Here is a 14,700-nt window from a genome sequence, read left to right on the forward strand (position 1 = left end):
ATGCCCTACGGCATCTTCCTTTTCAAATATAACATTGCTATAATAAATTGCTTCTAATTGTTAACGTATTTGTAAACTGGTTAAAATGCGTGTTGTAAAGAGTTATTTTGTACCGTACTAATAAAATGTATAAATCCCGAATTACTTCTTGCGATTTACTGCTATGATCCACCGTCTTTCCAAATGCATTTCATGAGGTCGTGAAGAAAACCTTTGTATCCTAGTATCTATTAAAGCAGCCAACAACAACGATATAGTTCTGCCCGAACGTTATGACATTAAAAAATAACCATCTGAAGACAGAATTGTCAAATTCTTCTTCTTTCCATTCTTCCAGTTATTCTCCTTCTTAATTTATTTGTTGGATTCCGCTTTCGCGTTTTACCCAGCCACTAGTCGTTTTATCGAGTAAAGCCAAAACTCTGAAGGTTGATATATTAATTGTAAAGGGGGAAGATAAGAATTTAGCTGAAAATACATACCGGTACGTAGGTTCCCTGACCCGATTAAAGACTGGAAAACAGATTGTAGGTTTTCATTTTTCATTTTCACATACGTAGGTATCATATACTGTATCCAAAACAAAACAAAACAAAACAAAACAAAACAAAACAAAACAAAACAAAACAAAACAAAACAAAACAAAACAAAACAAAACAAAACAAAACAAAACAAAACAAAACAAAACAAAACAAAACAAAACAAAACAAAACAAAACAAAACAAAACAAAACAAAACAAAACAAAACAAAACAAAACAAAACAAAACAAAACAAAACAAAACAAAACAAAACAAAACAAAACAAAACAAAACAAAACAAAACAAAACAAAACAAAACAAAACAAAACAAAACAAAACAAAACAAAACAAAACAAAACAAAACAAAACAAAACAAAACAAAACAAAACAAAACAAAACAAAACAAAACAAAACAAAACAAAACAAAACAAAACAAAACAAAACAAAACAAAACAAAACAAAACAAAACAAAACAAAACAAAACAAAACAAAACAAAACAAAACAAAACAAAACAAAACAAAACAAAACAAAACAAAACAAAACAAAACAAAACAAAACAAAACAAAACAAAACAAAACAAAACAAAACAAAACAAAACAAAACAAAACAAAACTCTAAACTAAACGTTTCCTCTCGCCCGGCGGAACTTGGCTAGGGGCGGTACGAAGAGGAGCAGTGCTATTAGTAGGGGAAGTTGAAACAGCTCCACCTATAGGTAGAACGGGAGGGTGGGATATTTGTTTTAGAGGAGGTAACTTCAAATTATTAATTTTTCGTGATCATAAGAGCAACGATATCTGTTCATATAACGGATTTTTCAAATTTTTGTTTGCACAATACTCTGGTTCAAACTTATATAAATATTTTTGTGATTGCTCATCAGGTTCCCTTTGCTCACTTTTTTAAAATGGTAAAGTCTCTATTTATGTCGGTATATTGGTGACCACTATCTCCCATATGGACACTCATAGCAGAATACTTTTTTTGTCTTTTAGCATTGACGTGTTCCAGATACATAGTTTGAAAACTCCCACCTGTTTTTCACACGTACGTAACAAAACATTGATCACACTTCAGTTTATAGATTCCTGAATCTAAGTAATTCTCTTTATTGTAATTTACACAATTATGGTTATAAGATAAATGACCATTGTTGTTTTATGTTGTGAGGCTCCGTGGCTCAGGCGGCAGCGCGCTGTCCACTCACCGCTGGATTCCGTGTTTCAAATCCCGGTCACTCCATGTGAGATTTGTGCTGAGCAAAGCGGAGGCGGGACAGGTTTTTCTCCGGGTACTCCGGTTATCCCTGTCACAATTCATTCCAGCATCATTCTCGAGTATCATTTCATTTCATCTGACATTCATTAATCATTGCTCCAGATTAGTGCCACAGGCTTCGGCAGCCGGCACAATTCCTATCCTCGCCGCTAGATACGGGCTTCATTAATTCCATTCCTGACTCGGTCGGATGACTGGAAAGACGCTGTGGATTTTCATTTTCATATAGTTCTTTGTTGAAAATGAGACTTGATAGTCGTGTTTCTTTAATAATTCTGTTATTTGAAAAATCCCTCGGTTTGTAAATGTAAAAGTCACGTACTTTGAATTCTTGCGATTCTCTGGTGTTAGTGTTATGTTGTTCTTTCTTTTTACTTTACTTATAGTTTTATGAATGGTATTAACACTGAACCCATTCATATTGGCTATCTTCTGTATGTACTATAGTTATTTTTCTCTTTCCGTACGAGATAAAGGTTAGCTGATGGGTCGATAAACCATACTGAAATAAGCAGCCCTCTTATGACTCCCAGGATGTAAAGAATACTTTTTAATTTTCCCCGGAATAAACGTATCCTTTCTATATACTTTATAAGAGAACTTACCGTGTTCCCTCGTGACGGTCACATCCAAGAAATTTAAAGCTTTGTCCTTCTCGTTTTCAAGTGTAAATTTTATTCTTTCATCTACTGAATTTAAAAATTGTGAGATATTGTTATTGTCATAACGTTTATCTATTATTACAAAACAATCGTCCGCGAATCGTGTCCAAAAATCCAAACCTTGAATCATCATCAGCATCGTCTGCAGTTTCCAGCTGTTGGCCGGGTCTGCTTCCAAACCTAGAATATGTCCAATTATTTTTGCCATGTTCTAAATTGCCTAAATAAATATTGGCCAGGATACCTGAGGCTTGAGCTCCCAATGGTAATCCCTCTTGACAATAAATAGTGTTGGTGAATATAAAATAGTTGTTTTTGTGACAAACTCTAGAATTGTCATGAGTTGTTCAATCTCTTACTTCCCCAGTTGACCTTGACTAGTCTACTGTTTTACTGACCAGGATATTTGCAAACATATTAGTTACTTTGATCAAATTACGAAATCCACGCGAGAAAAGCCGCGGGTAATTGCTAGTCTATACATATCTATATGAATAAAATAACTTGTCCTGACTGACTGACTGACTGACTGACTCATCATCGCCGAGCCAAAACTACTGGACATAAATTAAATTTTGGGGATACATTCGTATTAACATGTTAAGTGCTAGCTAAGAGAGGATTTTTGGATATTCCGTTGCTAAGGGGGTGAAAAGGGGGTGAAATTTTAAAATGAATGTGTCTATATCTCAAAACTTTAAAAGTTTACATATGTAAAAATTGGTATTTAGAATCTTCTTTAAAAATAAGGAAACACGTATTTTTTTGTTTTCAGAAAATCCCAATAGGAGGGGTGAAAAAGGGTGAAAAAGCGATTGAATGCCTTAAATGAGAATACTTATATCTCATAAACTGAAGATATTACAGACCTGAAAATGGGTATTTGGTATCTCCTTTAAAAATAACGAAACACGTATTTTTTGTTTTTGGAAAATCCAATTAATGGGAGGATGAAAAGGGGGGTGATTTTTTTGAAATGAGTGTACTTATATCTCAAAAGCTTTTCAAGTTTACAGTTGTAAAACTTGGCATTTAGGATCGCCTTTAAAAATAAAGAAACAGGTATTTTTTTGTTTTCGGAAAATCCCAATAGGAGGGGTGAAAAGGGGTGAAAATGGGTTGAATGCCTTTAATCAGGATACTTATATCTCAGAAACTGAAGAGATTACAGACCTGAAACTTGGTATTTGTGATCTCCTTTAAAAATAAAGAACCAAGTATTTTTTGTTTTTGGAAAATCCAGTTAATGGGGGGTGAAAACGGGGTGAATTTTTAAAATGACCGTATCTATATATCAAAACTTTTAAAGTTTTCAGATGTAAAAATTAGTATTTAGAATCTCCTTTAAAAATAAGGATACACACATTTTTTGTTTTCGGAAAATCCCAATAGGAAGGGTGGAAAAGGGTGAAAAAGTGATTGAATGCCTTTAATGAGGCTACTTATATTGAGAACCTGAAGATATTACAGTCCTGAAAATTGGTATTTGGGACCTGCTTTAAAAATAAAGGAACAGGTATTTTTCGTTTTTGGAAAAAACAAATAATGGGGAATGAAAAGGGGGTGAATTTTTAAAACAAGTGTATCTACATCTTAAAACTTTAAACGTTTACACATGTAAAAACTGGCATTCCGAATCTCCTTCGAAATAAAGAAACATGTACTTTTTGTTTTCGGAAAATCCCAATAGGAGGGGTGAAAAAGGTGCTGAATGTCTTTAATGATGATACTTATATCTCGGAAAATGAAGATATTACAGACCTAAATGGCGGTTAAACAGGAGTAACAAATTGGGGTGAAATTTTTGAAAGAATATATCTACAATAAGTTATATCTGAAAAACGCAAAATGTTACAGACGTAAAAAGTAGTACTCTACTTGGAATCTCCTGTAAATGTAAAGAAACATAGGTGAAGTTTTTGGAAACTCCACTTAAGGGGAACTAAAAAGTGGGTGAAATTTTAAAATGAGAATTTCTACAGTATATCTCAAACAACTTCACATGTTACAAAAGTGAAAAATGGTATTTTTATCCCTATTAAAAATTGCATTTTTAGTTTTCGGAAATACCACTTGGGTGGAGGGGGGATAAAAGTGACTAAAAATGGTGTTGAATTCTTTTAATTAGGCTACTGATATTTCAAAACTGAAGATGTTACAGACGTGAAATTTGATCTTTGGAATCTGCTTTAAAGGTAAAGAAACACATATTCTCGGAAAATCCAATGAAGGTGGGGGGGAGGTGAAAGAATTGAAAAATTAATTGACTTAATTGTATGAGAATACTTACATCTAATAAAAACTAAATTCGTTACAGACGTGAAAATTGGTATTTGGATCTCCTTTACAAACAAAGAAAAACGCGTTTTGGGGGGGATATCATCTTGGGGGGCGGGACTGAAAAGGAGATGAATTCCTTACATGAGGACACATAAATAAAAAACTGAAGAAGTTAGAGTCGTGATAATTGGTATTTAGAAGACCTTTTACTATTAAAGAAACAAGTATATTTTGCCGGAAATTTCACTTAGGGGGGTGGCGAGGAGTGCGAAAGGAAGTTAAAAAATAATTTCTTTTGTGGGGATACTTATATCTCAAAACTGAAGGTAATAGTCGTGAACATTGGTGTTTAGAATCTCCTTTAAACATAAAGAAACACTCATTATTTTAATTTTGGGGGGGGGGGGCTGGGTAAATAAACTTAACGGCGGTGGGGTGTAACAGGAGGTGTGACCAATTGATTTTACTGTTCATAATGTACTTATAAGGAGCCTCCGTTGCTCAGGCGGCAGCGCGCCGGCCTCTCACAGCTGGGTTCCGTGGTTCAAATCCCGGTCACTCCATGAGACATTCGTGCTGGTCAAAGCGGAGGCGGGACAGGTTTTTCTTCGGATACTCCGGTTTTCCTTGTCATCATTCATTCCAGCAACACTGTTCAATATTTCATTTCATTTGTCATTCATCGATCATTGCCCCAGAGGTGTGCTTCGGCAGCCGGCACAATTCCTATTGTCGCCGCTAGATGGGGCTATTTTCATTCCATTCCTACACTATCGAATGACTAGAAACAGGGTGTAGATTTTCAATGTACTTATTCTGATCATAAACAGATCATTTTTAATCTTTCCTGGGTTTGTTTTCAAGAGCCATATTTTCATTCAGAAGAACGTTCTTATATTACAGTAGATTCTCCTGGCATATAAATAAAAATTTAAACACATTTGAAATAAACGATAGGAGAAAGATTGACCGTCCAATTGTTCACCTCTATAATAAGGTCAATAATGCACGGAAGTATGTCATTCGTATCGCCAGAAATCCCGCACAATTGCCTACGCGGGATGATGGTGCTGGTCACATTGTCAACAATGACAATGGCAGCAGATGTAATTTACCGCCAAGTAGCGGTCTTGCATCTTGCTGTGGGGTCCAGAACATCAATAATAATAATAATAATAATAATAATAATAATAATAATAATAATAATAATAATAATAATAATAATAATAATAATAATAATAATAATAATAATAATAATAATAATAATAACCTAAATCCAACTCATATCACCCACCCTAATAATAATAATAATCATAATAATAATAATAATAATAATAATAATAATAATAATAATAATAATAATGTTCTGGGCCGTCGTCAAATGTGCGGACCGCGCTGGAAACGGGTCTTGGACGGGTAATGACTAGGAATGCAGTACGGCCGCTGGTTCAGTACCGCCAAGGCACCCAAGACGACACCACGCCGGATCTCCTCAAGGATTTGATCCATATTAAAAATGCTTATAGGAAAAGATAGCAAAGATTTAGGGACCCAACTGACCGGGTGGAATAACTGGACCTAGCCCGGGAATTACGAAATCGATTGCTGGAAAGAGAGATTGAAAATTGGTAGGAAACTTGCCGTAATCTATTAGAAAACGAGTCCGATCGCGAATTTTGGCGGATATTCTCAGAAAACGATTCAGATCGCGAATTTCGGCGGATTGTATAAAAAACAATAAGCATTCAATTATAAATTTCAGGATAATACCGTAGCGAAGCACGGGTATCTTGCTAGTGAAATAAAATGTCCTGACTGACTGACTGACTGACTGACTGACTGACTGACTGACTGACTGACTGACTGACTGACTGACTGACTGACTGACTGACTGACTGACTGACTGACTGACTGACTGACTGACTGACTGACTGATCATCGCCGAGTCAAAACTACTGGAGATAAAGAAATTTGGGAATACATTAATATTATGGTGTAGGTGCTCACTAAGGAAGGTTTTTTTTTTGATAAACCGTCGTTAAGGGGGTGAAAATGGTAATGAAAATTTTAAATGAGGATATCTGTATCTCAAAATATTAAAAGTTTACAGACGTAAAAATTGGTATTTGGAATCTCCTTTAACAATAAAGAAACACATTTTTTTAATATCCCATTAAGGGGTGAATAAAGGGGAAAATGGGTTGAATACCTTTTATGAGAATGATTATCGTTGTGGTAGGTTAGAGAATCTGAAAAGGGAGTTGGATAGGTTAAAGTTAGATGTAGTTGGTATAAGTGAAGTACGTTGGCAGGAAGGACAAGATTTTTGGTCAGGCGACTACCGAATTATCAACACAAAATCAAACAGGGGAAATGCAGGAGTTGGTTTAATAATGAATAAGAAAATAGGGCAGCGGGTAAGCTACTACGACTCGCATAGTGAAAGAATTATTGTCGTCAAGATAGACACCAAACCAATGCCCACCACAATAGTGCATGTCTATATGCCTACTAGTTCAGCGGATGATGAAGAAATCGAAAGAATATATGAGGAGATAGATTTAATACAATATGTAAAAGGTGACGAGAATCCGATTGTGATTGGAGACTGGAATGCAGTGGTAGGCCAAGGAGGAGAAGATAATACAGTAGGAGAATTCGGATTGGGGCAAAGGAACGAAAGAGGAAGTCGGCTGGTTGAATTCTGCACTGATCATAATTTAGTCCTTGCCAATACTTGGTTCAAACACCACAAACGACGGCTGTATACGTGGACGAGATCTGGAGACACTGGAAGATATCAAATAGACTTCATTATGATTAGGCAGAGATTCAGAAACCAGGTGTTGGATTGCAAAACTTTCTCATGGAGCAGACGTGGACTCTGACCACAACTTGTTGGTCATGACATGTCATCTGAAGTTGAAGAAATTGAAGAAAGGAAAGAATGCAAAAAGATGGGATCTAGACAAGTTGAAAGAAAAGAGTGTGAGGGATTGTTTCAAGGAACATGTTGCACAAGGACTAAATGAAAAGGCTGAAGGAAACACTATAGAAGAAGAGTAGAGAGTCATGAAAAATGAAGTCAGTAGGGCTGCTGAAGAAATGTTAGGAAGGAAGAAAAGATCAACTAAGAATTAGTGGATAACTCAGGAGATACTAGACCTGATTGATGAACGAGGAAAATACAAGAATGCCAGAAATGAAGAGGGCAGAAAAGAATACAGGCGATTAAAAAATGAAGTGGATAGTAAGTGCAAGGTAGCTAAGGAAGAATGGCTGAAGGAGAAGTGCAAGGATATTGAAGGCTGTATGGTCCTGAGAAAGGTAGATGCTGCATACAGGAAAATCAAGGAAACCTTTGGAGAAAGGAAATCTAGGTGTATGAATATTAAGAGCTCAGATGGAAAGCCACTTCTAGCGAAAGAAGACAAAGCAGAAAGATGGCAGGAGCATATCCAACAGTTGTATCAATGTAAAGATGTAGATAATTTGGTTCTGGAATGATGAGGCTGTTGATGCTGATGAAATAGGAGACCCAATTTTGAGGTCAGAGTTTGACAGAGCTGTGAATGACCTAAATAGGAACAAGGCACCTGGAATTGATGACATTCCCTCTGTATTACTGATTGCCATAGGAGAAACCAGCATGGAAAGGTTATTTCATTTAGTGTGCAAGATGTATGAGACAGGAGAAGTCCCATCCGATTTTCGGCAGAATGTTGTTATACCTATTCCCAAGGAAGCCGGGGCTGACGGTGTGAAAACTACCGCACCATTAGTTTAGTATCTCATGCCTGCAAAATTTTAACACGTATTATTTACAGAAGAATGGAAAAACCAGTTGAAGCTGAGTTGGGAGAAGATCAATTTGGCTTCAGAAGAAATGTAGGAACACGTGAAGCAATCCTGACTTTGCGTCTGATCTTAGAGGATCGAATCAAGAAGGACAAGCCCACGTACATGGCATTCGTAGATCTAGAAAAGGCATTCGATAATGTTGCTTGGACCAAGCTATTTATGATTCTGAAGATGATAGGGATCAGATACCGAGAACGAAGAATTATCTACAATCTGTATAAAAATCAGTCTGCAGTTATAAGAATCGAGGGATTTGAAAAAGAAGCAGCAATCCAGAAAGGAGTGAGGCAAGGGTGCATTTGGTCCCCTCTCCTTTTCAATGTTTACATAGAACAGGCAGTAAAGGAAATCAAAGATAAATTTGGAAAGGGAATCACAGTCCAAGGAGAGGAAATCAAAACCTTGAGATTTGCCGATGATATTGTTATTTTATCTGAGACTGCAGAAGATCTTGCGAAGTTGCTGAATGGTATGAATGAAGTCTTGGGTAAGGAGTACAAGATGAAAATAAATAAGTCCTAAACAAAAGTAATGGAGTGCAATGGAATGAAGGCAGGTGACGTAGGAAATATTAGATTAGGAAATGAAGTCTTAAAGGAAGTAGATTATTATTATTACTTGGGTAGTAAAATAACTAACGATGGCAGAAGTAAGGAGGACATAAAATGCAGACTAGCACAAGCAAAGAAGAGCTTTCTTAAGAAAAGAAATTTTGCTCACTTCAAACATTGATATCGGAATTAGAAAGATGTTTTTGAAGACTTTCGTGTGGAGCGTGGCATTGTATGGAAGTGAAACATGGACGATAACTAGCTCAGAAAGAAAGAGAATAGAAGCTTTCGAAATGTGGTGTTACAGAAGAATGCTGAAGGTGAGATGGATAGATCGAATCACGAATGAAGAGATACTGAATCGAATTGGTGAGAGGAGATCTATTTGGCTAAATTTGACGAGAAGGAGAGATAGAATGATAGGACACATCTTAAGACACCCGGGACTTGTTAAGTTGGTTTTTGAAGGAAGTGTAGGTGGTAAGAACGGTAGGGGTAGACCAAGGTATGAATATTACAAGCAGATTAGTGCAGATGTAGGACGCAGTAGTTACGTAGAAATGAAAAGGTTGGCACCGGATAGGGTGGCATGGAGAGCTGCATCAAACCAGTCTATGGTCTGATGACTCAAACAACAACGATTATACCTCAAAAACTGAAGATGTTACAGGCATGAGGATTGGTATTTGGAATCTCCTTTGAAAATAAGAAGCACGTGTATTAGTGTTTGTTTAATATCCAATATATAGGGGGTGACCAGGAGTGACAAGCGGGGTGAATTTTTAAAAAGACTATGTCTGCAAATTATCTCATACAATTAACATACTACAGACTTGTAAATTGGTATCTGTTGTCTCATGTAAAAGTAAAGAAATATATTTTTTGTTTTCGGAAAATCCACTTCGGGGGGATGGGGGGAAGAATTGAAAAGTTAGCTGAATTCTTGGTATGAGCATACTTATATGTCAAACACTATAGATGATGAGTATGTGAAAATTGGTGTTTGGAATCACCCTAAAAAATAAAGAAACACCTGTTCTTTTGTTTTCGGAAAATTCACTTTAGGGGGATGGCGAAAGAACCGAAAAATTAGTTGAATTATTTGTATGAGAAATATCTAAAAAAACTAAAGATGTTACAAACTTGAAAATTAGTCTTTGGAATCACCTTTGAACATAACGAAACACTCAATTTTGTAGGGAAATCAACTTGGTTGGAGTTGGCGGATGAAAACAGAGTTGAATTCTTTTTATGAGGGTAAATATATCTCAAAACCTAAAGATGTTACAGTCGTGATAATTGGTAATTGGAAGCTCCTTTTTAAATAAAGAAACATGTACTTTTTGTTTTCGGAAAATTCACTTAAGGGGGAGTGTGAAAGGGAGTGAAAGTATTGAATTATTTTTATGGAGAAGCTTTTATCTCAAAAAATTAATGTTACGGAGGTGAAAATTGGTATTTGGAATCTCCTTTAAAAATAAATAAACATGCATTTTGGGGGTAAATTTACATGGGGAGGATGAAAACTGAGTTTAATTATTTTATGAGGATAGATATACCTCAAAACTGAAGATGTTACAGTCATGATAATTGGTATTTGGAAGATCCTTCATAAATAAACAAGTATATTTTCTCGATAAATACACTTTGGGGCGGGGGTGAAAAGAAGTGAAAAAATTGAATTCCTTTTACGAAGAAAACATTAGCTCAAAAACTGAAAGTTACAGTCGTGAACATTTGTATTTGAAATATCCCTTAAAAATAAAAAACATGCATTTTTGGAGGGGAGAGGAATCAACTTAGCAGGCTGGAGTGGGGTGAAAAAGGAGTGGAATGCTTTTTATGAGGATACTTATATCTCAAAAGCTGAATAATTTACAGGCTTGAATATTTGTATTAGGAATCTTTTTCATAGTAAAGAAACGCGTATTCTTTTGTTTTCGGAAAATCGACTTAAAGTGGGGGTTGAAAGTAAGTCAAGCAGGAGTTGAATTATGTTTATGAAGATACTTATATCTTAAAACTGAAGCTGTTACAGACGTGAAAATTGATATTTTGAATTTCCTTTGAATATCAAGAAACACATATTTTTTGTTTTCGGGAAGTTAACTTAAGGGTAGAGAGGGGTGGAAAGAAGTGAAGAAGTCGAATTATTTTATGAGAATACATAGATCTCGAGAACTGAAAGTGTTACAGACGTACAGAAATGTAAACTGGTATTTGGAGTCTCCTTTAAACATAATGAAACGCGTATATATGTTTGTTTTCGAAAATCCATGTATGGGGCTGAAAAGAATTTAAAGAGTGAATTCTAGAGTATATGTCAAAAACTTAACATGTTACAGAAAGGAAACTTTGTGTTTGGAAAGTCCTTTAAATGTACATGAATATGTACCTTTTTGTTCTCGGAAAAGGCACTTAGTGGGGTGTAAAGGAGTGGAAAAGAGTTGAATGCTTTTTTATGAGGATACTTATATCTCAAGAAGTGAAGATGTTACAGACGTGAAAACTGGTCTTTGGAATCTCCTTTAAAAATAAGGAAACATGTATTTTTTATTTTTGAAAAATCCTCTTAGCTGGGGGTGTGGGTGAGGAAGGGCTGTTAAAGGGTTTGAATTCTTTTTATGGGGATGCTTATATCTCAAAAACTGGATATTTTACAGACGTGGGAATAGGTATTTGGAATCTCCTTTAATAATAAAGGAACATGTATTTACTTTCATTTTCGACTTGATAGACGACTGTTTCTTACATGTACAGTTTTATGTCTCATGGTCGTCTTACCCCGAAAAGGTAACACCACAAGCGTGGTATACAAAGTGTTTCTGGGGTTAATGAAACTCAGTTCTTCGGTGAGTTTTTATACTTTAGGGATTTTCTGATAATGTCTTAGTACAATTCCGAGATATGATTACTTTTATCAAATTACTAAATCCACGCGAGCGAAGCCGCGGGTAACTGCTAGTGAAAACATAAATATAAAAATGAAAGTGTAAAGGGCCACCGGGAGCGAGAGAGCGAGTACGTCACGACAAGCCTATGACAGGGGATGCATATGCCCACTTATGCGCCTCAGGATGTATGGAACAATGTGAGGGATGAATAAAAATGTCATCGTTCACATGGTAGGTGACTGTCCCGTCTACGACGGGTACTACAGCTAGTATTCCATATGGGAACTGGAAGTTGTGTAGTGCTTTCAGTAACATCAACAATATTGTGCTTTTCCAACCTGAATGTAGGACGGGTTCCTCATCAATGGTAAAGCAATTTCTTCGTGCGCCCTCTTTCTGATAGTGAAATCCGCCTTTGTCACCATTTGCTTAAATCAAAGTATACAGCAGTACTGAGATGTTGTAATGTTCAAATATCCAAGATTCGAACACCAGTTCTGATAGTGATATTCGTTTATCCATTCATTTATCATTTCGTTTCAATGGTTTAATATCAATATATAATAAACGTCTAATGACCTAGACTTTGTTTTAATTTATAGAGACTTCCATTGCGCGTACTCTAGCCCAACTAATTTTTCACGTCTCCACGAGTCATGACGTGGTTGAACAACTGAAATGTTGCAAGTAAGTCACGTATTATAATGAAACACGGAATTACAAAAAGTGTGCGTAATTCCATGCCCGAATTCCTTCATATTGTTCGTTGTACCAGTCATCAGGAAATTCCATGCAAACGATCTATTACTAGGAAGGTAGAATTCTCCACATCCTTTATATAGGCTGGTACTGATTCCTTGTTTGAAATATGTGCAGCTTATTCAAACAGGTTATTTCCATGTTCATAAAAGGCATATTCGTGTTCTATGAACCATTTCCAACATATCTTATTAAACTGTAATCCAGCTACAACCATACACTGCCAGATGCAAGAAAGGGATAACTAGTAACTGCTGCCATCTCGTTCCTGCATCTTGTCAAATGAGTTTCTAAATACGTGCATAGGTATAAAATACATTTTCTTTACCTAGGACTGTAGTCTTTGTATCACCAGTACATTTACACATGAGGATCCTACCTGATAAACCTCCTGCCAACAATATAGTGGTCACATCTTTGTCCTGCGCACCATATTCGACAAACTGAGCATATATAAGCATGTACAGCCCAGATGCAATCACATCTCTGGAAGGAAGCAATAACAGTATAAAAGAAAACTCACAAATATTCCTTTAGGGATAAAACCTATTACCTATTTGATCTTATAAAAATAGTGTACATCTATAGATTAAAAGCACAATAGCACTCATGCGTGTTCTAATCCGTACAGTGGTGTCCTGATTTTTTTCTTTTTGGTTGCGTGGTGAGTTCTTCTAGAGAGATGTTGTCCTTTGTTGATATAATAAAGATATTTCGGTCACGATTACTTATTGACACAGGCCACTTAATGCATCCCCAATACATCTAGGATAACAAGTAAATATTATTTTAATTTTTTTTTATAATTTGCTTTACTTCGCACCAACACAGATAAGTCTTACGGCGACAATGGGATAGGAAAGTGCTGGGAGTGGGAAGGAAGTGACCATGACATTAATTAAGGTTCAGCCCAGTATTTGCCTGGTGTGAAAATGGGTTATCATGGAAAACCATCTTCGGGGCTGCCAACATGGGGGACAAATCCACTATCTCCTGAATGCAAGCTAATAACTACCTGACTCAAGTAAGTATTTAATTACCCATCTGTTTACTACTGTAAGCCTACAGAGCATTTTAGTCAACTACTGTAATTAGTTATGTACCAAAAGCAATAAACACTTCTCAACACAAATTTTTTTACATGTTCACTAGCCATATTTAAGTGAAAAGTTTTACACAATATTCAGAAATAGGAAATTATTAACAATAAACCCCCACACTACATTTCCAGCACTGGTACCTTTTGTTATTATTTTATCATGACCCTGAGATTCACTCAGCCTTTACCAAAAATGGGGCAAAGGCAGCTAGGCATAGAGCTAACCACTCTACCCCACCAACTGGTGAAGTTACGGATAGTAGAAGCCTTTACATTCCACTCTTCCAAGGCCTTCATGGCCTGTGCGGAGATTACTTTGCTTTGTAGATTCAAGGCCGGATGTCGTTTCTGATGAAACCTATTTAATTTAATTTCGTGTGGCTATTTATAGCCGAGTGCAGCCCTTGTAAGGCAGGCCCTCCGATGAGGGTGGGCGGCATCTGCCATGTGTTGGTAACTGCGTGTTGTTGTGGTGGAGGATAGTGTTATGTGTGGTGTGTGAATTGCAGGGATGTTGGGGACAGCACAGACCCCAGCCCCCGAGCCATTGGAATTAACCAACGAAGGTTAAAATCGCCGAGCAGGCCGGGAATCGAACCCGGGACCCTCTGAACCGAAGGCCAGTACGCTGACCATTCAGCCAACGAGTCGGACATGACAACCTATGTGGAAGAGGTATTCTACTATTACGTACTCCTGTGGTGGTTGACAAATGTACATGTAAGGTAACTGTCTTCATTCAAAGGGTTCCCAAAAGTGTGTGAAAAAAAAAGAGAAAAATAATAGAGAACATTTG

General features: G+C 36.4%; 1 protein-coding gene across 2 annotated transcripts in view; it reads right to left on the reverse strand.

The window, feature by feature from the left end:
* LOC136862869 (solute carrier family 25 member 45) overlaps positions 1 to 14,700 on the reverse strand; it is a 196,051-nt gene that overhangs the window by 38,049 nt on the left and 143,302 nt on the right. Inside the window, exon 5 of one of the 2 annotated variants that reach the window (XM_067139137.2) lies at positions 13,185 to 13,291. The exons of the other annotated variant lie outside the window; for it this stretch is intronic. Within the exon in view, the coding sequence (XP_066995238.2) occupies positions 13,185 to 13,291 (107 nt within the window). The remainder of the gene's footprint in view (positions 1 to 13,184; positions 13,292 to 14,700) is intronic. 2 annotated transcript variants of the gene reach the window in all.

The sequence above is a fragment of the Anabrus simplex genome, chromosome 2 (genome assembly GCF_040414725.1).
Source record: "Anabrus simplex isolate iqAnaSimp1 chromosome 2, ASM4041472v1, whole genome shotgun sequence".
NCBI lineage: Eukaryota > Metazoa > Arthropoda > Insecta > Orthoptera > Tettigoniidae > Anabrus > Anabrus simplex.